General features: G+C 41.2%; 1 protein-coding gene and 3 long non-coding RNA genes across 7 annotated transcripts in view; 2 read left to right on the top strand and 2 right to left on the bottom strand.

Moving 5' to 3' along the window:
• LOC145456779 (uncharacterized) overlaps positions 1-25482 on the bottom strand; it is a 329933-nt gene extending 304451 nt beyond the window's left edge. Inside the window, exon 1 of the long non-coding RNA XR_013920703.1 lies at positions 24779-25482. This is a non-coding gene — a long non-coding RNA (uncharacterized LOC145456779). The remainder of the gene's footprint in view (positions 1-24778) is intronic.
• Positions 6344-8092, bottom strand: LOC145456774 (uncharacterized). Its single transcript, XR_013920695.1, has 2 exons — positions 7870-8092; positions 6344-7213 (listed from the first exon to the last, which is right to left on the bottom strand). It is a non-coding gene; the product is annotated as an uncharacterized LOC145456774 (long non-coding RNA).
• Positions 10358-11389, top strand: LOC145456770 (uncharacterized). The gene is made up of 2 exons (XM_080334889.1): positions 10358-11183; positions 11247-11389. The coding sequence occupies exons 1-2, from the start codon at positions 10610-10612 to the stop codon at positions 11357-11359; spliced, it is 687 nt and encodes a 228-aa protein (XP_080191015.1). The 5' UTR covers positions 10358-10609; the 3' UTR covers positions 11360-11389.
• Positions 12444-19302, top strand: LOC145456776 (uncharacterized). 4 transcript variants are annotated; one of them, XR_013920700.1, is made up of 5 exons: positions 12451-13252; positions 14515-14612; positions 15001-15117; positions 15185-15297; positions 16757-19302. It is a non-coding gene; the product is annotated as an uncharacterized LOC145456776 (long non-coding RNA). The 4 variants fall into 4 exon arrangements; XR_013920698.1 differs by lacking the exon at positions 14515-14612 and having other exon boundaries at positions 12474-13252; XR_013920697.1 differs by lacking the exons at positions 14515-14612; positions 15001-15117; positions 15185-15297 and having other exon boundaries at positions 12444-13252; positions 16757-16918; positions 19118-19302.
• Positions 25483-25698: the final 216 nt, after the last annotated feature.

Genomic DNA, 25698 nt, shown 5'->3' with positions numbered 1-25698 from the left:
GGCGGAAATCGAAACGTGATTTTATCCCAACATTGAATTGATATAATCTATTTTATTCTTGTAGGTGGTGACGAAACATTCTTCATTGGCATGCTGTAGATAAGAATACAGCACACAACAAAACAAGTTGAAAAATTTTAGTTTTGAGCGTAGGTCTCAGGGTCGTGGGCCATTGGACCCACCGGGTGGGGACCGATGACACGTTCGAGCAACAAATTTTAAACGTTTGCGAATATTTTTTAAAAAGGAGGATATCCATGTAAATGTCCGCGATAGCTAGAGCTTGTATCGAACTGTTGAGACAGCAAAAGATCCTCTATTCTCGGCAGAAGATTTGAGGGCCAGAGATCATTTTGCAATTCTTGATCCATCGGTACCCCATCTCCGCTAACTACTGGAATTCTTCATGAGTCCAGATTTAATTAAAATGAAGATAAGTAAGGACATACAGTTCCAACCAGAAATGAAGATAAGTAGTACAATTCTATCATGTGCGAAAACTCCTAATGTGCATACACGGGGTTAAAATTAAGTTTCCAAGGTAATAAAATGTCAAAATTTTGATTTTTTTGGGTAAAAAAATCGTCCTACTGATAAACGTTAGGTGAAAAAAATTGTTTTCAAAGTCATATTTATTGCAAACTGCATTTCGCTGCTGCCGTGGGAGGTTGCACAGTCGGTGGACTTGTCTTGACATTTTACGCCTCGTAGCCTACTTCACAGGCTTATGACCCAATGTCTACTCATTTTGAATTAAATCAACACACCTAAAAACTCGTAAAATTTTAAATAGGACCGTATAGTCTTTCCATGCTCACACCGATGTCTCGAATTTGAATCTGAAACTTGACCGAGTAGTGGACATCGATTCTTATATCACAGTGGTCGTCAACGTATGGGTGGATCGCGAGAGGCCCCGTGGATATACTCAGATATCGCATATATCACTACTGTGGATATACTCAGATATCGCAGATATCATTGTGGATATACTCAGATATCACCAAAATCCGCAGACATCGAGGTCATGTAAAGGTCACGCTTCGTTTAGAGCGCAGATATCACGTCTTAAGCATGTCTAGGTCGATTCAGTGCGCAGATATCAGGTCCGGACAATGCCTGGGGGAATTTTGTGCGCAGATATCAGCTCCGGAGCATGTCCGAATACAAATAGTGCGCAGATATCAGGTCTGGACCATACCTGGATTCTGTTGGTGCGCAGATATCAGGTCCGGACCATGCCTGGGGGAATTTTGTGCGCAGATATCAGCTCTGGAGCATGTCCGAATACAAATAGTGCGCAGATATCAGGTCTAGACCATACCTGGCGCTGTTTCCTGCATTGATCCTGCAGATATCAGGTCCGCAGCATGTCTGACGCCAAGCGATACGCAGATATCAGACCCGGAGTATGTCTGGATACAAATATTGCGCAGATGTCAGGTTTGGACCATGCCTGAGCGTATTTCTTTGGTCGATATACACTCCACATCATGTCTGGATGGAAATGGTCAGGCCTGGTCACTGGTCAGAGCTGACCAGTAACAAACCACTTACAGTTATTTTGGAGTCCTCTGGCAGATTTTGCCTGCTTGCATCACTTAGGCTACTCTAGTGCAGGGGTGTCAAACTCAAATTGTTTCGCGGGTCGCATTCAAACCTTCAGAACATAGGGGATTAGGGGTTCTATTCAAGCGAGACGTTTATTCACAAACAATGGAATTTGCAAAAATACAAATATTGACTGGTTGAATATAGTTACAAACCGCTAAAACAGGGGCTCTTACGACGATATCAGCATATTTCTATGATCGCCTTGTTTCAGTCGTAATCTGGCGTTAACTCTGCGTATGCGTTGGGAGGAATACAAGAGATTTAACTGTAGACGTGGCCGTTGGAATTCGGTTCATTTAAATCGCGATTCGTTTTCCTCTGGTGGTCGGGAACCTTTTCAGTCAGAAGTGATACAGTAGTGCGAACGCAGATATTTGAATTACGTTTTTGTAACTACTATATTCTCCATGTATTCATGCATGCAACGATTTCACATTGGCGTTTTCGCTTCTTCTAGGTCAATTTTTCCATAAAACTCTGAACTCAGTGTTCTCCATTTTGGCTTCCCGGAATTGCGTGTCAATGTCACCGAATTTTTGCTAATACTGCTAGAGTGAAACCACAAAATAATAGGTAAAATGTGGCCTATGCACATATTTTACCCTTGCTGCATTGAGGGATTATTTAATAGAAGTTTCACGGACTAAAAATCTCAACATTTGTTAGAAATATGCAGGATAATACAAGCATTTTTCCATCAAATCGAAATTTTTTCGCGGGTCGGATAAAATCGTCCGGTCGTATGTTTCACACCCCTGCTCTAGTGGTTATATATCTTTGTACTACATCCAATTCTACTTGAAAAAATTTTAAGGAAATAATAATACTTTTTTACACTTTGTATTTTGTAAAGTAGAGAGTAGCATTGGCACATGTTTCTATCACGTTTATAAGAATAATTGCCATGATAAATGTTCAAATAGCCTCACACTCCTTGCGAAAAGAGTGTGTATTCACACCCGAAGGGCGGAGAAGAGTGGAACAAGAAAACATAACCTAACTAAGAATTATATAGCGGTCATAAATCCTACGTGCCTATACGTGCATACCATTCTACGTTACTATGAGCATGCAGAATTTGGATTAAAATGTTGTAGGCTAGGCTACTGTATTTATACCGCGGTTTAAATCTGAGGTACTTTCAGGTTTTGTGTGTCATGAGTACAGTGTCGTTCAAAAATAACTTTTTTCCGGATTCCAGCCATTCACTGATTAAACTGTCAGGTTACCCTAAAAACCGTTGCACGCCAAATTTGGTTCAATTCTAACAAGTATATAAGCCACCGCACAGCCAATTTAAATTTTTAATTTATTAGAAAAAATGTTTTAAAAATTTCAAATTTTCCTGTCAACCCCCCGAAATTGTTGAATTTTCTTCAAAGACGATGCAAAACAAATTTGAATCAATTGCAACTAGTAGAAGCGGAGTTATTTGAGTTTTTCGTTGATAATTCTCGGATTAACTACCAATATACACAATTCCCGAAGAATCCGACACGGCTCGGATTTCGGGCTAATGCGTGAGCCGAACAAAGCGCAGATGGTCGGAGTTTCTCATTTAGCTGTTTAAACAGTATTTACCATGTTTGTCGACTAGCCCTACCTGCGTATTCGATTAAGTTGACTGTCGCAACGCTCTATTTGTATCCGGACATGCTCCGAAGCTAACATCTGCGCATGAAAAAGACGCCAAACCTGATATCTGCGCACTGGTTAGGGCATTATATGTTCAATGCTCATATAGGTGCTGATATATGCGCACCATTTGTATCCGGACATGCTCTGGAGCTGATATCTGCACACCAAAAGAACTCAGGCATGGTCCAGACCTGATATCTGCACCCTATTTGTATTCGGACATGCTCCGGAGCTGATATTTGCGCACCAAAAGAGCCCAGGTATGGTCCAGACCTGATATCTGTGCACTATTTGTATTCGGACATGCTCCGGAGCTGATATCTGCGCACCAAAAGAATCCAGGTATGGTCCAGACCTGATATCTGCGCACTATTTGTATTCGGACATGCTCCGCAGCTGATATCTGCGCACCAAAAGAATCCAGATATGGTCCAGGCCTGATATCTGCGCACTATTTGTATTCGGACATGATCCGGAGCTGATATCTGCGCACCAAAAGAATCCAAGTATGGTCCAGACCTGATATCTGCGCACTATTTGTATTCGGACATGCTCCAGAGCTGATATCTGCGCACCAAAAGAGCCCAGGTATGGTCCAGACCTGATATCTGCGCACTATTTGTATCCGCACATGCTCCAGAGCTGATATCTGCGCACAAAATTCCCCCAGGCATGGTCCGGACCTGATATCGCGCACTCAATCGACCTAGACATGCTTAAGACGTGATATCTGCGCTCTAAACGAAGCGTGACCTTTATATGACCTCGATGTCTGCGGTTTTCGGTGATATCTGCGATATCTGAGTATATCCACAATGATATCTGCGATATCTGAGTATATCCACAGTAGTGATATCTGCGATATCTGCGATATCTGAGTATATCCACGGGGCCATCGCGAGATGTTCATGTTCACAAAACTCTCAGTTATGTTGCGGTTTAAAACGTGCGACGTTGACAACGTTTTCGGTAAGCAACAGGTGCGGTGTTATACTAGCACTCCTGCCGTATACGCTGAACTTCAATGCTGCCAGCAAACATCTGCTTCTGTTGAACGACTTTCTTATTCTTGAAAAGCTACTTCGTGAGGGGAGACAGTATCAGTCTATTAATATTTTCATCATTTCAAAACACCACAAAACTGCAATACAATGAAAAGATACGGAGCTGTCGAAACGACTTGGAGTAGTCCTTGAGATCAGGCACCCACCTGGGGCTAGGCGATGTAAAGAAGAGGCATGCTTGCACACTCAATGAAAGTAAAAGAAGATTATATAACATGACAAGCGACAAAATCAGGTGGCAAGTGACTGAAAGAGAGATCGATGATATGTCAGGTCGTGGTCCGATAAATGGTGAAGGCTGACTAGTATTCATTCGGTAGAAATTGCTTGTATTTTGACTTTTATGTGGACACTGGAAATGCTCCACGACTGACGAGTACAGCCAGTTTCAACCAAAAATGTAGAAAAGTACCCTAACTCCAACATTTGCAACAATGCCTAGTTTAAATACTGGAATGCAAAATTTTGTCGAAAAAGTTTTTTAATGTCAAAATTTTCATTTTTATGATGAACAATATTCCGTTTTTTTTTTGTCAAAATTTAATCGCCCTCTACTTATCTACACCTCCCTTGTCCGTGCAACGGCGTATGCATCTCATACAGTCATGGTATGATGCATATGCAGAGTTTTTGAAAGTGTCCTCGGAGGACGTCCAATATTGCAAGACTGAAAATTTTGAAAAAGTGTCCTCCTTTTCAGATTTCCAGAATATGGTAACCCTAGTCTAGGGCCACAATTCAAATTTCGTAGAGACCGCAAGAATTCAATATCGAGACAAAATGGACCACACAGTTGAGCAATCACGTATTAAAGGCCCGTACGTCAATACAACGCTATGCTCTCTAACATATATATGAGCTATGGGAAATTGGGTATAGTTACCGCAATAGAAGTAATATTTATTAAAAGCAAAAATGAGACATTGGGGCTAGCGACACACGTTACTAGCTGAAAGACTGTCTCCTATGGCTTGACCTTGTGGGGAAGCACTAATCCGTTTTCTGAGCCCCTCGGTCTCTATGGGTTATCATATTTTGGGAATCTGAAACAATTTTTAAAAATTTCCAGACTTGTGAGTTTTTACGGTTGACTAAAAAAGGTCAACTATCCGGCTCAACTCCCGAAAGACCCGCTGTAACGTTACTTGGATACTGATTTCCTATGTCTCAGATGAATTTTAACATACATATAACCAACATTTTTGAAAAAGAGGACAAATTCTCAAAAAGAAGGACGTTTGGGCGTCCTCCGAGGACACTTTGAAAAATGCCAAGAAAGAGGACGTATGGTAACCCTACATAAATGCAACCCAACTCTCAAGTCTCTCTTTCTTTTGTGCGACCTCTTTCTGGTTGTTTCACTAGATGTGACTGTGGGAGTTACTATAGGCCTACTGCAAACTGAAAATGATTCAACGGCCTGATCGAACTGAGATAGAGATAGCGTGTGCTTTCGCTTCTACTGCGACTGTGCCTGGTACTCAGATGCTGCGGCGTAGCAAGGTTTGGCATGGGCGGCTCATCGCTTTGTTGCAGTCAGGAACAGAGAGTCTAGATTTCCCAGATCGCGTTCAGATCGGATCCTTTCGCGCGCCGGGATCAAGAGCGTTACTTCGGTGCTGATTTACGGCATCCCAGTCGAGTTTGGCCCTAAATTTGACCAATTTTCTCAAAAAAGAGGACAAAAGAGCGTCCTCCGAGGACCCTTTCGAAAATGTAAAAAAAGAAGACAAAGAGGACGTATGCTAACCTAGGGTTACCATGTTTCTGCAACCCAAATTCCGGAAACTCTTTAGCGCCCACTAGTGGATTTCAAAATGAGTTATGACATCACACTAGCAAAGTTTTGCTCATAGACCAGAGGTGGTCACGATCCGGTTCAGGAGTTTGTGGCTGTGTGTTGTTTAACCGGGACCGAAAGCGCATGTTTTCTGCCCCTTCCCGCCCAAATAAACAATGATTTTGAGCCCACAGTATAGGGTAATCGATGCAACTTCTGGGGAGGGGTGCTTGCTATATGAATCTGGTTGTTTTTATATATATTTATTGCAGTTTTTTGCGAGGGTGGTAGTCTCCATATTAAAATCAATAAATGTGATAGTAATTCGCGAGCGGCGCGAAAAAAAAATATCATGCATCAGCACAAATATTCCAAAAAAAAAATTGTTTTCATGCTGATTTACGAAAAAATCATGAGCCTACGTCAAGTCTTCAAAATTCCGGACATTTGGCATATTTTAGAAATTCCTCCCGGACGCTAGTTTGAACAGTGAAATTCCGGACATGTCCGGGAAATTCCGGACATTTGGCATATTTTAGAAATTCCTCCCGGACGCTAGTTTGAACAGTGAAATTCCGGACATGTCCGGGAAATTCCGGACGTATGGCAATTGGCAACCCTATGCTAACCCTACGTAATATCGAAGTCAATGTATTTAATGGATGCGAACACCCGACGCAGAAACGCGGCTAAAGCATATACTTTGTACAGATAGTACAACATCGTACGGTACATACGCAATCTCGCGATATTCCGTGTCAATATTTCTAGGACGCAGACTTGTGGGTCTCATAGGAAGAAAGATATTGTTTATAATATCAAATTTTCGTGACTGAGGTATCGGTATACGGTGCTCGTAGTTTGCTTCAATGTAAAGCTGTACGGTACACTGGTCGCTTGCCTGAGCGCGAACGATAGAAACGAAGTGGCAGTACAATTCGTTCTATTCCGTATGTTCGTTTGAAGAATTAAGCAGTGATCTGTCTGCTTCCTGCTCGTTGCCTTGAACGGAATCAGGAGGAGCTTCATCTGCGTCAACGTGTTCCAGAGCAGCATTATTACGACGGGTGGGTTCGTAAGTCACGTATACGAGGCTATATATTACAGCGCAAATCACCTGAAAATGAAGTTTAGGTAATATTCTATCGACACGCAGTTTATATTCGCTTGCAATATGTGTTCATGTTCAATAAACACTGTTTATAACCAAATCGGTAACGGCTTCACGCATGACTGAACACGAATCATACGAATTTAAAATCGCCATATCTTAAGATGCGATATCGTAGACAGCTCAGTGAGCTCATATATCCACATCTTAAACATGCCGGAACGCCATGTATGCTGATAATAAAAGGCATCATGCCAGAAATCGTTTTATTATGAGTGCAGTGCACTACGATATCACGTGTTCTGATGACATGATTTGCAAGGAAACATGCATCAGATGCCTTGAAATATCTCATTGACAAATATTATTCTAAAATTTGACTTGCTAAAGCTATAGCGTGTATGAATCAATAAGGGGCGGCTGGGCGCACGCCTGCATCGAACACATTTGTCGTTGTAGTTTAGCATTCACGCCGTTTCGACGTCTGCGGTCATTTTGCACCTGGCCTATATATTCGCATTTCGTGTGTTCAAAATGTTCGTAGAAACAGTATAAATAATAAACAACGTGCATGACTTCTCTGGGATGCTGATGCCTCGTCTATGCAGACGTGGACTTTTACTATTGGCTAGCAAGCAGACATCAGTTTCTTGCATGCTTACAGTTTGCACTACCAACAGAATGGTATTGTTCCGCGCTATGTCCCAGCGCTTATACGCGCGACAAGATCCTTTCTGCCCGCAATGCGTTCCCCAAGACACACATGATAGATCCATCACAACACCGACTAACAACCGACCAGGCACGATCCCCAACGAAAGAATGAAGATGCGCTGTTATGTTCACGAAGACAGCTATAAACGTCGTTTAAGGAAAACATTCACAGCCTCACGTGCATACCTGCAAAGATATAGCCAGTATCCTTTTATCGAACGGGACGCATCTAAGTGTAATTTGAAGCGATGGAGATATCGTCAATATAGAAGAGAAGAAGCAGAAGAATATGGATATCACGAATGGATAAAGATTGCTACAAGCGTTTCGATTGCAACCGATAGATGTAGCGAGCCCATCGCCTGTCACACAGGAACAAGAGCCGTACACCTGAAAGGAATACACTAATGGTAAATTATCGGCATGATTCCCATCAATTCAAAACTGACTGTATCATTGTATTGCTTGGTGCAGCCGGCGTAACATGGAGAGAAATATATGACATCATTGCTGCAAACGGGTTGGTATTTATCAGGTGAACATCCACAATTCACGTTGCATTGCGATAGTAAACTGGTGTCCGTTGTATTTATATAAGGAACAGTGGCTCCTGCGATGTCTTCATGCAAACGGAGATAATTATGGTCAGCGGAAGCTTAGTTAACTCACGAAATACAAGCAAGCATTTACGGATTGGCGAAGATAAATATAGTATACAGCTCACATTCATAATGATTACTGAATTAGGCTAGAGCTTTTAGGTTAGAATACACTATCGTACGTATATACTTTATGCGACGAATCAAGATCGTTTGCCCAAATACTTACACGGATCAGGGCAGTGAATAAAAAATCCAAAGCTGCAAAGGGCCGAAAATGCCCCACCCGCTATAATGAATTTGATGATCCCCTTCACCGACATTGAAAATCGCTTTATCAAGTAGCCGCCGGTCAATTGACCGGCTAAACTTGCAATCACCACGCACGCTCCTGAAATGCAGAATCATCGGAAATGATGGGTCCGATTAAAGATTTCCTAACCCGTCAACTCGCAATTGGAATTTGACGTTAGCCCCCTTACCGTATATTAAGGATGCCTGGAAGGGAGTCGTCCCAAAAACCGTTTCCATATACTTCGCACCGAAGGTGTTAAATCCGAAGATTAGAGCGCAGTTGACAGCCGATCCCAGAGTGATTAAAACGTACGGCTTGTTACGCAACAAATAAGTGAAATCGGATTTCTTGCGCGAAAATGATCTGGAATGTTCAACATCGGCCTTTTTAGTATAATGCGAACAGGCGTTCGGTGAGGTTTGGACAACTATAGATATTTCTAATTGTCTGATTCGACTCTTGACAGCGAAATGGCGGTAATTTCTATACTTATTCTAATAACTTTCTGGTTTTCTGAAAATGTTACAAGAGAACTGTACAGTGGGAAACGAGCCAAGCTTAGTGTAGAGCAGGGGTGGGCAAACTTTTCAGCTCGCGGGCCGCATTCAACATCTGAATCCCTTCACGTTCCGCATTATAGTATAATCGGAATAATAAGCCACGTCATAAGCTTTTATTTGAATATATAGTAGCCATGTAGTAATCGAAGAGACGGAGACAACACACAAACAATTTAAACATTGAGTTGTTGATGGACCCAAATGCGTCAGAAACATTAACGAGATTTTATGAGCTGGCCATCAGTGGCCATCCTCAATGAAATCGTCAAAATTAGGGACGAAAATTCTTGAAGGATGGAAATATGAATGTGAAAGCAGCGATCGGCTTTTAGATATATGCTAATTCTGCGTTTGGTCAACTGCAGAACGCACAATGCCGACAGCGTCATAATAGTCAGTATATCACCTTTAACTACGTTTCAGTAAAATGCTCACCGTGTTAAACTTGCCTCTTCGCGTACTTTTGTGAGGGCGACATATACGCGACATAATTTACTGCTGTCTCAAACATTTGTTAATTCTGTCAATATATTTTGCACCTCATAATTTCATAAAGTGTGCCTGCTGGTCGGAATCAAATGGTGTTTCAAATTGCAGAAACAAAACTTTTTGCTTTCTGTATTAATTTGGACATCTCATTATAAATGAGACCGGAGTTATGACTGATTTTCACCTATAACTGCGCAAGTGCGCATGGAGGACGAATCCACAACACCCATGGACCGTTTTTTTTTTAATACAGAACTGAAAGTTAGAGTTCTAATCTAGAATCATAACTGTGATCCAATCTAAGTCATTTGCGTTTTGATTAACTTGGATGTTTAGCAACCGAAACATTTCAAAATACGTTGGCCTCGAGGAAGGGCCTTTTGCGTCTATAATGAAATAATTTTTCACATTATATTTTTATTACGTTTCTCGATGCCTTCGCGGGCCGCACAAAATGTTGTCACGGGCCGTAGTTTTCCCACCCTATTACATGCTCATTCGTGATCGCGTTCGTGATCGCGTTCGTAATCGCGTTCGTGATCGCGTTCGTGTGCGGTACTTGCTCAACCGAGCAGAATAATTATCTTCGGGATACCTATTACATGTTTTGTTCGTACTCGTGGCTTCTGTTCGTGATGATTTGGAAGTGTGAAACCTAACAGTGACATCATAATGCCATGCCTGAGAATCCATGGTTAAATGTACCTGGTACAGTGTACCGGTACCGTAGTAAAAAGTCAGCAACATGCCGAGGCGTTGGTGTATGGAAGAAGTCGATCTGCTCGTCGAGAAGGTGGAAGAGAGCTATAAATTTCTTACTGGAGCCATCTCTAATTCCAAAACCAAGGCCATGGTTGATGAAAGGTGGCAGGAAATTACTGTAACAATAAACTCCACAGGGTATGGATCAAAGTTGGAGGCAGAAAAAGTAAAAAAAAAGTGGTTCGATTTGAAGTCTCTGGCAAAAAAATCGGTGGCGGAGTACAAGAGAGAACTAGTTAAGACTGGGGGTGGTGAAAATGAAGCAAGCGTCCCTTCCGAATTGCATTTCAGAATCGCAAACTTCATTGGTGCTATTTACACAGAAGGTATCCCGAATACACAAAACTGTGATGTGGCATACTTGGCATCAGCTGCTGCAACACCGGCTCCTCCAGTAAATTTGAATAGCTGTACGTCATTGATGCCAGTGACCCCAATGGCGAGAAAAAGGACCACTCCTACCGATGACGGTCGCTCGTCATCCAACAGAGTCAAACTAAGCCGACGAGAGCAACAAGGGGAAGAAATTGTGAAGGCTGAGCTCGAGATTAAAGATGGTATAAACAAAATCCACGAGGAACTCCGTGCGACTAATACGATTCTGTCAAATTTCCTACTAGAGTTCAAAAGACACAACGAGATCATATCGAGTAGCATGAACCCTCAAACATCTCAGGACCTAGCAGCCAGGGAAGAATTACAGCAGCCTGTTTATTATAATTTCGGTGTGTGAGAGTAAATAAATATCAAAGTTTTTACAGTAGTTCCAAAATTTTCTGCCTTTTCCTCAATGCTGTAGGAGTTGCAGTGAGAGTTACGTCGTCTTGAACATCCCAGGGCCAAATTATATCCGGATTACAGTTGGGCAGTGGCGTTCCATTCCTACGACAGATGTTGTGAAGCAAGCAGCATGTCACTGTAATCTTTGCAGCTTTCGCAGGAGAGTAACACATACTTCCTCCCGTGTGGTCCAATATCCTCCACCTACTTTTCAGCACACCAAATGCTCTTTCTATCAAGCAACGTGTTTTGCGGTGTAACCTATTGTATTTTTTCTCTGCCTCCGTGCTTCCGCCGATTATAGGAGTCATCAGCCAGTTCTTTAACGGGTAACCACTATCCCCCAGAAGCCAAGAATCCCCGAATTTGCCTCTTTCGAAATCGCCAAAAATCCTTGAATTTTGAAGAATGAAAGAGTCATGGTTTGATCCAGGCCATTTTGCCACAACATCGGTAAATAAAAGGTTTGCATCACAGATTCCCTGGATATTAATAGAGTGAAATCTTTTTCTATTGACATAAGCAAACTCATCATCATGCGGAGCAATTATGGGGATATGAGATCCATCGACGCAGCCGATTACGCCAGGAAAACCCGCTACTTGATAAAAACAGCGTTTTGCGGCAGTGACTTCCGAGTTATTTCTTGGCATATAAATATAATTTGGAGCCATCGAAAGCATTGAATCGCAAAATACACCTAACACTTTGCTCACAGTTGGCTGCGATACGTTCAAGAAATCTTTACTGCAATTCTGAAAGCTCCCTGAACCAAGCGTTTTCAGAGATATCAAAACTTTGTGTTGTAAAGTTAGGTCTGCCGAACGATAACCTAATGGTTCCATACTATTCCTTAATGCAGGTAGTGAACACAAATAATCGATTTCTTCTTTGCTCATTCGAAATTCTGTAATGACTTCGTTCTCGCTCCACTCGTTCAAGTCAAAATGTTCTCGTTCTTTACCTCTTCCAACGTGCGATATGCGATCATTTACAAAGAAATAACGGGCAGCCATGATGCCGAAATAAGTCTTCCGACCCAGCAAACACAGAACCGTAAAAAAACCTTTCGGGATGGTTTCGAATGGTTATTTTAGGGTTTCGATTTTTATGTTTCAGAGGTATGTTTAAAAAACGTAGGAAAAATGATCTTGAGGATCAAATTATTCTGTATGAATTCGAATTTGGTGGTAAGTATTCTGATGTGGGAAGCTATTTGGAACCTGTAGATACCGTTGCGTTTTGATAGAGTGCTGCCATCAGTATAAATTCGTGTTACTTGGTCGAAAACCTTATTTTCTGATTTACCGTCATCATTATATACAGCCTATATTCATTGTCTCGTGAGTCTCGTCTGTTTCGCTAGCTGAGCATGAATTCCAGTTTTATTCCGAGTAAATATAACTAAATAAGTCGAATGGGTGCACTTAACTGTACGTGGTTATCCGAGCGTGACTTCTAGATTATTCTGGAACTTTGAACCGCGCTTCGCGCTTCGTTCGCGGGATGACTGTTTCGGAATGTGGTTGTAGTTGTGTATGTTAAATTCTGGAAGCTGGAATTGCGACTGGTACCGGATGTGGGTAAAAACTAGGTGTACGGTACATAGTTGAGCGAGTAATATGCTATTTTGAAGGAATACCTTGTAGTTTATGACTCCGAGAGCTGTTTGACTTGCTGCAAACAGTTCGAAAATTACGTCTATTTCGGTGGCTGTAATAATAATAATACAAGCATTTTCAGCTATTTATAACATTATAATGTAGCATGTTATCAGGGACAATCACCGTACCGGACTGCATACTATATGGGTTGCTCAATGGCTTGGTCGTCTGCAGTTATCCACGTAAGTTTCTAAAATTATGCTTACATGAGTCATTTTCGTATCATATTATGATAACATACCGTAACATGTAGGAGATTATATGACACGGCCTACTGGGTATAATCTTAGCGCTGGCGACCAGCTGTACCAACTACTTTTTCACTGATTCCTAAAATACTAATTAAAATCTCGTCCGGGCACTGAAACCCCCTAAAATCTCCCACAAAGTTGGAAATTTTCATTTTACTGAACAATAGGGGCGCCCGAGCTGAATGCCGATTAACATTTGGTACGCACGGTACCGATTGTGACGCCATGCCATTGAGCGTCTCGGCGAAGTCAAGCCGTGCTCCCGGTGAGGCCGTGACCCTCTGAGTATGTTGCTAGAGATTGATGTGATGCCAATATACGTCCTATTCGAGTAGTTTTAGTATTTCGCGTCGTAGCGCATTTACAAATATGAGAATACAAATGATAGCACTGAAGCCAACGCATATTGTAGAATTTACTATCAACATCAACGTGTAGGAAGCTAGCTGGCCTATTTACAAAACAATTATATAGTTCCATTCGGGTCTTGATGGTTCCTAAATTTTATTTGAATTGGCAATATTGGAACGTAGTTTTAGGTGTTGCAACCAATGTTCCCTGTAAGCTGCTCAAGTGTGCAATTGCGACATGCTGACACCGTATCTGGGCACAGAAAATTTAAGCTGCGCACAAAACATCAAAGTGATGACCTTTTTTTAGTCGCTACGCACTGTTGTCCAAGTTGAGTGCGTGCAGACTCTTGAAAAATTGGAGGGAACATTGGTTGCAGCTACTTTGAGTTGGTTGCATCGCATCAATCGCTGTAAACGCGAATACGTCCTAAAATGCAAGTAGCCTACTTTCATATTTTTTGTCGCACATATAAAAATTTGGACAAATAGAAATGAGAATACACCAGTTATTCTCTGCGATTAACCGACTGATTAAAAAAACGGCTCATTCTCATAATTCATTCAGCTAAGTCCTAAACGGCATCCCAACCAAACCAAAAATGGCATAAACAGTGGTGTGTGATCTAAGTGGTTTTTGGCCGCCATGTTTTGATCGGCGTTGCAGATATCGCAAATTTATGATTTCAAACTGCCGAACATCCCAATTATAGGTACAATTTATCTATCTATGATGCACTATAAACACTGTTTCGTTAATTAGCCTGTTATGCGCAGAGAACACCTAGTGTGTTATCGCACTGGTGTCTCATTCACATTAGAACTATGTTATAATATTGTCAGTTCCGATGAAATTTATGACCCACAAAGAGCCGAATGGATTCATCTGCTACGTGCAAGGAAGTACGCATCTATATCGAATTCCGCAGTGATATGCGTAGGTAGGCTGCATTTGTATAATCAAAATTCGTGGATGCGCGATGATGCGAAATGCAAAAACTACTCGACGTATTCGGGTCACATTGAATTATATGTCGCAAAATACTCTGACAATCATGGGGAACACAGCTCGACTTTGCCGAGACGCTTGTTGGCGTCACAGTCGAAAAGAGACTTTATTCGACTATTGTCTACGGGCGATACAATTGTTAGAAACAATGTAAATTCGGACATTGAGGGTTATTTTCGGGGGGTTCCAGTGGCCGGACCAAATTTTAATTTATATTTTCGAAATCAATGTGACAGTAGCTTTCGATTGAGACCGGTTAAACAAAATTTTGAGCTCGAGTTGCCAGCGCTAAGATTACCACCTACTGCTTTCGATTTCAGAAACAGCAGCACTGATTTTTTTCGGAAGAGCAAGCAGATGCGTAAGAGCTGGCAAAATTGGTAAACTTCTTGACCGGAAAGTGAATTAAACTGTTCTACAAAAAGATTGTACCGCAGGTATGAGGCTGAATATTTCTAATACTTCTGAGACTTATGGCTAGCAAAACATGATATACAATTGCAGTTTAAAGTTCATCCAATGCAGAAGCAACTTCCCACTTGGCAGACCGGACTGTCACAATATCACACTGAGACGATCGCAAAAGTGGATTTACATACTTTCGTAGTATTCCCTCGGTATGTCTAGAATTTTTAACCGGACTGACTTTGATAATTATAATGATATCAAAAACTCAATCTCAAACCAAGTATCAATGTTTGATTCGTGGATGTGAAGCAATAACTGCAACTGCTGTACCCAGAATCCCTCAATAGGGTTCTTTAGAGTAATGAGGTATCTTCAGTAACTTGAGACTATATTTTCATGCTTTGCGGGGATAGTTATGTGCACTAGATTCATTTTAATATTCTGAAAACAATGTGGGGGTCGAATATCCGCATTTTAGTTTCATGACCAAAAGTATTTAAGAACCCCTGTAGATACGATACCGCCATATTGTATATTTTGACTCGCGTCAAGTCAGGTTAATCGATTTTCGAAGGTGACTCGAGTCGAATCACTCGATTTTTGTATGTGACTCGAGTTGAGTCAAAATTCAAGTCAAGGTGCCTTTTCGTCGTATGAGGCATGATTATGTCATTGCATTTTGCTAGCTGTCTGAAACAGATTGAGCGGTAATTGACTCTGAGCCAATGAACGAATATAGAGTTAAATATACGCGTAAGAAGACGCTGTATCGCTCACATATACGCAGAACTGTTAAACTGCGTAAGTAATTGCACAGCCTCAGTTTATAGAACTTCTAGAACTGGTAACTTTACCAGCCAAAATAGAGAATAGAGAAATAAATTGATAAGATGCAATACATTACCCTTTTACAAACAGATATGATACACCATCCGTTAGTACAACGACGAAGCCGTTTCTGCTAGTGCGGAATAGTGTTGTTGCACACAGGCGAATAGCTTATTTTGAAAAAAAACAATAATTTGAAACTGACATCAATTTCAGCATTCAACCGTCAGCCACGTGTTGCACATCTATCCGTAGATTAGTTACCAATACCTATATCTATAGCTACTGTTCGGTCAACTGGAAAGTTACACAGCACATTGCATTGAAATAGCAGTGACGTAACGTTAGCAGTCTTCTCAAAACTTTTCTGCAATCCTAGTTAAAACTCCAGACTCAAAGCAAGAGGCTTGGATGCATGATTATGCATTTTTGTTTTACTTCTAATCCAATTCCTGGTTTTCCTGTAAAGGCGACTGTAGGCCTATTGTGTGAAACAAGCCAAGCTTGCTGTACGGTACAGACATTTGCTATTCTCATGTCCTTAATAAGAATGGACCATGATTTGGAACTTGATGCGATGTCCGAGTTTTCTCGAGTTTAGTCATTTTAATCTAATTTGTATACAAACTGTAGCTATAATTCTAATTTAAATCCAATTTGCAGACAACTGCTGTGTAGCTATAATCCTTATTCTACTCTGATTCGGAAATATATCTAACTGTAATTCCAATCTAATCAGGAAAAGCTAAAATATTTCTAATTGTCCAAGTCTTTTTGTGAAGTCCTTGTCGGGTATGATCGTTGCACTTGAATAATTCTGTTTGTATATTATGATTTCAGATAGCTGGATTCAGCTCAGTTGGAGGCGACACAAATGGCCAATCTGTCAGATCCATCATGAAAAAGGTCGCTACTACCCGTGTGTGGAGCAGTTACAGCCGTGTTGGAAAATCTGAGAAGGAGGCTTTTAACAAGCTCGCGTTGTACAAGATCATATATATAGTGAGCAACATTTATGTTTACCTTCGAACCTATCTATATGTGTTCAGTAGCCTACCTTACACCCCATGTAAATGTTGAGCTAGCTCAGTGGTTCTCGAACTTTTTTGACAAGCTACCTTGACAATAGCTAAAATTTTCCCCACCACCCCTTTATCGTCATATCAAAAATATTAAAACGAGCAGCCAGAATATTAGCGACCCCAACACATTGTTTGACGGCATGCAGGGTATTCTGGCTACACTATGTTGCCAGCCTGAACTATCGCGTCTCCAGCAGGACTGTCGTGTGTGCGCAGCGTGTGCGAATGTTAGCCTGACCGCGGACTTTAGGCTGTTGATGACTAAAATATCAGTTCCGACATGTTGGCGTAGCCAGGAGCCATCTTGGTATATGACCATAAAGTAGAATATCTCGTAAAGGATTTATTTGTCTTGATATTTTTTTAGCGCTGCGCTCGATTTATTGCCAATCGATTTCTTGCTTTTAGTATTGGTGTCTCCTCCTGAAACGTCTTATTTACGGAATTGATATTAGCTATATTGGCAATTATGCGAGAACGTGTCGTCCGACATACGACTTCGCGTCTGCACTCGCGAAAAGATCGTCGGCGATGAAACCTTTGCACAAAGTGATAGACGCACTTTCACTGAACTCTTCGATATTGATACGTCCAAGCGTTGATTAATCATGTCCTGGCCAAATGAGCCCAGCAGTTTACAGCGTCGACCCACAATATATGCAACTAACAATGTTTTATTGACCTAATTCTTTCATTAACTTTAATAATATTTTCGCGCTTTGCGCGACTAGGACATGTTTTCATGACATAATTGTTAACGATTTTGATGTGTGGTAATATGAGTCCTTTTTTACCGTTACCTATAATCCGGTTCGTTCCTATCGAACGACTAAAAAAGCACATCAACATTCAAGTGGCCCACGCAATGGTTTGGAAATCTCATGTGGCCCGTTGGCCGAAAAGGTTGGCCACCCCTGATGTACGGTATCAATAAATTTTTGTCAATCATTATTCAATCGATTAACCAATTCAGTGTCATGGTTCAGTTATTCAAATGTAATATGATGTAATGTTATTCAACAGAATGTTATGTAATTTAACATTGCAAGTCTATTATGGTTAGTGCAGGGGCGGCCAATCGTTTTCAAAAGTCTATTATGGTTTGTGCAGGGGTGGCCAACCTTTTCAAATTTTTTCAAAGTTCACGAAACAATTAAGTCAATGAAATAATGTTAGTTGCATATATTGTGGGCCGTCGCTGTATACCGCTGGGCTTATTTGACCAGGACATGATTAATCAACGCTTGGACATATCAATATCGAAGAGTTCAGTGAAAGCGCGTCTATCACTTTGTGCAAAGGTTTCATCGCAGATGATCTCTTCGCGAGTGCAGGCGCGAAGTCGGATGTCGGACGACACGTTCTCGCATTCCATTTTGCTGGGTAAAAGACGGATTAATCGGTCATTTATCTTCAATCAAATAATATAAAGTTAAATATAAATGCAAAAGGCGTTTTATCACTCACACGTAGAACTGCTAATAGCATATGTGAGTAACTTTATAGCTACACGCTACGTTCTATTATCGGCCGAAATAGAGGATCGAATACGAAGCCTCGAGAAGTTGCAATAAATTGATAAGGGACAATATACTACCCTTCCGTGAGAATAGGGACGCATAGACAATATTCGTTCGATTTAAATTATACAGGAGAGTTGGTAAAAGATAGCACCGCGCAATTTAACCACTGTGCTGTCTGAGAAACAATGATACCTTGCTAACAGAATAAACTACTACGACGACGACAACGCAAGCATAAGCTGTGACCGTTTCGTTTGCGGTCAATTAAATTATGATGTAACAACAGGATCAGTGAAAGGTGCGATCAGTGAATGGCTGTTTGGTGTTTGCTCTCACAAGTGATACCGGCATATCGCAAAAAATCCGAACGTACATAAGATATAGGGTGATTTAATTGACACCGTTTACTTGATTACTTGAAATTGACTCGTGAATTTTACTCCGAGTCACGAGTCAATCCATATATCTCGAGCGCCGAGTCGAGTCAAGTCATTTTTGCAAAGTGACTCGAGTCATCCCAACACTGCGTAGTACTAAGAGCTATCTAAACAGGATCGAGCATGTCTTTAACATTCAATGTTGTTGTTTCTCTGTAGGGTTCTATGGGGCAAAAGGCAGAAAGCAGCGTCTTATCCTCGTCATCAGAAGATGAAGAAGACACATAATCAGTTGGCTTGATTATTTTTTCATTCGCTTCTTTGACATCGTTTCGTTCTGAATTATTTTCTTTGAGTTTCGTTGACACTGTTTTCTGTATGAATTATAAGTTCATCAAAGGCAATGTGTACTGTGATACGTGTATGTGTCCGCAGCCACCCTCAGGTATGCCTAAATATGGGAATACAGGGATGTTAGTATCTCAGGATGTTTTTCTGACCATCGATTGTACGTTCTAAAGCATTGTAGATACACAGTTTTATCTACGTTTTATTAACGATCCCGATTTGCGTGAAGAACGCGTTAAATTGAGTCGACACAAAAACCGACTTTAAACTATCCTGCTAGTCTTCAATATGAACCAAATAAAAATGTTTTTTTAACCTCAATGGGCTGTTTCGTGTTTGCTGGGGAATGGCGATCGTACGAACACGAATGGTATTGACTGTTCGCAGCTTCCCGAATATAATTGTGCGGATTCTCGAATATATTTTTCTTCGTGTTCGTGACAAGATCGCATGGAATACCGATCATAAAAAATCTTCGGCGATTTTCAAAATACCGAAGATTTTTGTTCTTACGAAGAGCATGTAATAACCCCCCAGTAGAGACATTTATCGTTATCGTGCTCATGAGGGTGAAGTCTGATTTGATACGAACTGAACTTGATTTTTATTGTATTTCTTTCTAACCTGGAATTCAATTCAATTTCCAAGTTTTTGCGAATTTAGTAATTGTAATCTAATTTGGATACAGAAAATGTGTAGCTTCAATTCTAATCTAATTTGAAAAATCTGAAAATTTTCGAGCTGTTCAACTCTCTGTTCGATTGCCGCTGCTAAACACCAAACCATGTTTCACGATATGTAGGCTATCACCGGCTCCGCGAAGTGATGTCTTGATTTGACTAGACTAGGGTTGCCAATTGCCATACGTCCGGAATTTCCCAGACATGTCGGAATTTCATTACTTAAACTCTGCGTCAAGGAGGAAATGCTGATGAAATATTCCAAAATGTCCGGAATTTTGAAGGCTTGAAGGAAGCTGAAATTTTTTCGTAAATCAACATAAACAACATCTATTTTGGGGAAGATTTATGGTACTCGAAAATTTTCTTCGCGCTGGGCGCGATTTAGGGTCCAGGTGTAAATTTTAGTATCCTCGCAAAAACTAGAATACAGAATCAAATAAATTAATTATCATTTGATGTAATGAAACTAATTGTTATCGCAATTTTTAGTGAACCGTATGTTCCTAATGTCGATAAGGCCATTTGGATGCTTTAGTAAAAGATAGTGGTTCTCAAGTGGTTCTCCAGGCGGGTCACGGAAAAAAATTCAATCCTGCATACCAGTGGTCGGGAACCTATGGCTCGCGAGCCATATATGGCTCTATTGGGTATGAGATATGGCTCTTTGCCATATTTTCAATTTTGTACGTAATTTTATCGATATTGCAGCAACTTGTTCGTAAATTTTCTTAACGGTTAGAATAATTATACTCGTGGCAGCATAAACATGTATTTGAGACGTCAAGACAGTGGCGTATCCAGCAGGGTTAAGCGGTTGGACCCCGTTACAAAATCGTCAAATTTATGTTGCTGTAGCGCCAGCGACCAATATCCCTCGCGAATTCGATGTAGCCGGCATCGCGCGCTGCGTAATCTTTTGTTGCACCACACGTTGGTTGATCAAAGAGAATAGCATGACATGTGGACGCCTATATGACGATCTAGTTTTCAAATACACATTGTCTTACTGATCTACGCCGAGAAATAAACTGCCTTAGAAGTGACATTCCAATTACAAATCCAAATTACAAACAACGCTTTGCTATCCACGTTCGTCATTGATAAGTAGCTTTCTAGTACTGCCGTTAAAATGTAGGCGTGTAGTGCAATGTTTATGTCGCCGCCGAATTGAGAAGTCGATCAATATTTAAATTTTCGGAGTCAGTGCCACAGCTACACTAGATTAATATCAATTATTATAAATTCTGAGCTATTTTCGATGAATTGCGCTACCACAGGATTAGTAGCTTACCAGTTTTTACATAGAAAATATGGCGCCCGCGATTAATCCCATGTACTGAGTTGGAATTTGTACTAGCATGACGTCATGAATTTTCAACTGTGACGTAACAATTTATTCACATTCATGGCACTTTTGGAGTTAAAATGGTTAATTGGTTAATATAGGGCTAACACGGCTCTTCAGACGAAAAAAGTTCCCGACCACTGCTATATATAATGAATAGGCAAAGCATTGCCAGTGTGACGTCACACGTGGTCATACCTCATTTTAAAACCCGCTAGGATGCGCTAAAGAGTGTCCGGAATTTGGGCAACGAAAATATGGTAGCCCTAGACTAGATCTCATTGGGTTATTCGTAACACTTATCCAAATAAAGTTACATGCGTTCCTACCTGATGTCTTTTTCGTGATTGTCGGAAGCAATTTTTTGCATCTCCGCATTTCGATTCTCTCGGAATATTTCGGTCCCGGGAAGATGACGCGGAAACAAACTGATCGGTATAGCGACGAGAAAAGTGGCAACGGCGGTTATGACGTAACAAAGCCACCACGCACCAACCCACAGTTCGCTATCACTGCCGATAGGCAACTCTGTCGCACTAATAACATGGCAAAATATTAACGAACTTAATACTACTTATTGCTTAGCTTCACTGCTTAGACTCACTTTGTATCGAGGTATGTGAAGTAATTCAGAGAGCATCCTCCAGCAACAAAGCCAACCGCTGCTCCCAAACCAGTAACGGCGAAGAAGATAGCTGTAAATATTCAACTAGATACAGTCTGTGTCTCCATAATTTTAACGACGCTCCTGCGGTATTGCAGGTCCAATTATATTCACAGAATTCTAGGTCGCGTGACATCGTTTCGATGTACACAGAAGGTCTATGATTAAGTTATCTCACAGTTGTATAGAGCAGAATTGTCCTTCGATACGTTTTCGTCAAGATATGAAATCCCGTAAGCGTGCTGAAAACAGGATCCAGCACCCATCAAGGCTATGCTGAGTGAAAACACGTGCCTAAAAACGAAAGTAGTAGCATAAGTTTGCAATGTTGATCGTTAACGTAACTATAATCCTTAATCCACGTCAGCAGTAACTAGCCTATAGACGAGTAGGCCTACCGAACGCGGTCGGCAAGGGAAAACGGTATCCGTGTTTTTGGGGTGCTCCAATCGTCGATACTGCTTGATTTCTGCGTCCAACATATTAATAATGTGACCATATTTTGGGATCCGGAAGAGAGAGGACACTTTTTACAAATCATAAAAGTTGGATTACCGGACTAAAAAACTAGAAAACGGGTGAATTGATTTTTTTTACGGGAAGTCCTTTTGTGATGACTAAAAAAAGTCATTTTTCCGGTCCGACTCCCGAAAGACCCGCTCGAACGTCCGCATTGCGGATTTCGCATCATTTAGGGCGTGTTTTGCTAGTTGTGCCTGTCCAGTGGCCTGGCTGTCAAAGCTATAAAGGAGGACGAATTGCCAAAAAGGAGGACATATTCGATTCCTTGAAAATGGAGGAAAAATCCTCCCAATGGAGTACATATGGTAAACCTAGATAGTTACCGTGAAATGTCAGTAGGATCCGTCTCATGAAATTCTCGGGAAACGCTATAAAATGTGTCACCAACACCCTACAATTACCTACAGTTACCACCAGTTACAGTTAACACCACTCCACGGATACCTACCTATATTGTCGTATTGACGATGATGTTCCGTTACATTCCGGCTCCGTTACGTTGCCGCAATAATTGAAGTCGTTGGTGTGGTCGACGGTGTAAGTGGGAGCAATAAAATGCGGCATGGCAAACAATAGCACTCCCAGCCCGATTATACAGGTGCCGAAACTGAACAGTCTCGCTTTGTGAACGTTTTCCTTCACGAATAGAATGAAAAATGTAGTGACGGAGGCGGCAATCCCGAATACGCCCGCCATAAATCCCGTCTCTGTACTCCGCAGTTCAAATCTTCGAAATACATTACATTTTAATTTGCACCATTGATAATATAGAGTGCAACACACCTTCTTTCCAATGTGCTGACCACAACGCTGTACAGACCATTCACCACGAGCTGTTGCAGCAGCGATGCGATCGAAAATAATGCCAGGGCCCATTTTGCTGATGAGAAAATTCCTCTGAAAATTGTATATATTGGTTTGCTTGCGCGGCATTTGTGTTATGGATGAGCTATAACCAAATGCTGCCGAGATCGCAATAAGTTTTGGATGGAAAATATCAGTATCAATGTGCCCAGATTTAATGAAATGATGCATCTAAAATTAATTCTGAATATTTCTTTCGTTTAAGGTATGGGTTTCACACCTTTTTAACCCACGACCCACTAAAGTAGTACAAAAATGGCGTTATGGCCGATTAACGTTGAATAGAAAGCCCCTATAGTTTCCAAAGCATGTTAATCAAACTCAAATTCATCGTTGAGAAGGTTATTACTGCATTTTGTCTGGCTACAGTCGATGAGTGCTAGGGATATATAGATGTCTCGATATCTTGATATTATTGTGACCCGACTCTACTAGTAACTTCCCATATCTCATCTCATACCATATCTCATATCACATCTCATAAACTAGGGTTACCATACGTCATCTTTTGAGAGGATTCGTCCTCTTTTATGACTTTTTTGAAAGTGTCCCCGGAGGACGCCTAAATGTCCTCTTTTTGAGAATTTGTCCTCTTTTGTTGAGAATTTTGGTTAAATGTACGCGGAAATTGGACTGAGACATAGGAAAGCAGCGGCCAAGTAACGGTCCGACGTGTATCTCGGGACTTGAACCCCAAAAATGTCCTTTTTTAGTCAACCCTCCAATTTTTTTCAGCAAAAACAGCGAAATCGGCCATGATCAACTAACTTTTCCCATTTGGTAAAAGATGTCCTCCTTTCCCGATTCCAAAATATGGTAACCCTATTATAATAAAACCAGAGACCGCCCGTATTTATAAACGACATTGCCATTGCGATTCTCATTCGAAATTATTTATACAAGGTGAAATTTATTGCAGTCTATAATCGAGGTGATTTTGGTTCGACTCTACGGCCAACGATTTACCGATTGACTAAATCAGTGGTCGGCAGTCTATATGGTACACGCGAGTTACGCATCCGCGAAAAAGTTTTTATACTTTTGAAGTTACGTGAAGATTCAGAAATATAGTGGAAAAGATCAATGATAAAAATTAAAAAAAAAAGGAATCAAGCTAATCCCCCTAATCAACACATGTGTGAATTGCGGGGGTCACCAACGCGGTGCCCGCGGGCTACCGATAATAATGAGTCGCCCGCGGTCGCAGTATGAGAGATTTGAAAGTCGCCCACGCGACCATCCACTGCGTCATCAATAGAGATTTCGCGTCGGAGGTTATTCTGGGATCCTCTTCCCCCGCGTCGCTGCTCTAAAGGCGGTAAAAATTCCAGTAAAAGACCCGACGAAAGAGCGCACACTTCCAAAGAATGGAAAGGGCAAGATAAACCCGCGGAATATCGAAAATAGTGTGTATGCCTCCTCTGTCTGATTCCAAAGATTACTCCTACAACTACAAAGTCGTTTCGACACCTTCCTATCTTTTCATTGTATCGCAATTTTTGTAGTGTATTGAACTGATTGCTAAATAGCTAATAAACCGAACCGAACTTGAAAAGGAACTGTGACATCGGGCACTAGGCTGAGGTGGATGCCTGTTTAAGAGACTGCAACTGCAACCGCAACTGGTCGTTCGACATCATCCTATCTGTTTATTACATCGCATTGTGTCTTATCGCATTGTACATTGTGTGTGTCTTGTTCATATGAAAATATAATCTGACGATTAATGTTATTATTATTATCAAGTCGCTTTTATCCAGTATTGCGACTGTTCCTAAAGCCGAGTCGCGGTGAAACCACGATCGCCTGAGCATTGTTTACTTCACGCCGGATGAGCAGTGCACTCTTTTAATATAAACAACACACAACACTTGCGTAAAGTGACGATTGGCAATGCGTAGACGTGAATCAAATGAGTCGATATCGTCCATTCATTCGGAAGTTTATTGTTTGTCTGGGACTGGAATCAGTCAGGTAAGCATTCTGGACTTGCCTACTCCTATGGAGGGGAAGAATCATGTAGCTATTCTGAAATATATCACAATCAGTTATTTATCCGTGTTGGGTTGAGCATTTACTGGAAAACTACGTACTGTGCACAGCAGTAGGCCACCCATAACGATGTTTTGCTGGTCGTGGTATAAATAAATATATGGTTCCCTTACTTGCCGCGGTTGACTTTCTCATCACTACTGTCGTTCAACACTCTCATTTCTTCGCTGTCTTTGACCGAGTTCAAGGCCATTCCGTGGTAAAACTTCGAGAGAGTATGATTCTAGAACTATGCCTATTACCAACCTAAATATTACAATGTATTCGTCAGTTGATTTTGTTTAAGCCATTTCTTTCGGCCGTGTAGTATAGCCCGATTGTG

The sequence above is a fragment of the Botryllus schlosseri genome, chromosome 15, assembly GCF_051294905.1.
Source record: "Botryllus schlosseri isolate E-star chromosome 15, Bs_hap1, whole genome shotgun sequence".
NCBI classification, from domain to species: domain Eukaryota; kingdom Metazoa; phylum Chordata; class Ascidiacea; order Stolidobranchia; family Styelidae; genus Botryllus; species Botryllus schlosseri.
Note: the sequence above shows the minus strand (reverse complement) of the source record. Positions and strands in the feature narration are given on the sequence as shown.

What these genes read in the sequence shown, in the direction of transcription:
- LOC145456770 (XM_080334889.1), top strand. Translation starts at nt 10,610, where the DNA reads ATGCCGAGGCGTTGGTGTATGGAAGAAGTCGATCTGCTCGTCGAGAAG. An exon ending in TGAGCTCGAGATTAAAGATG is followed by an intron (nt 11,184 to 11,246) that starts GTATAAACAAAA and finishes ATTTCCTACTAG; the next exon opens with AGTTCAAAAGACACAACGAG.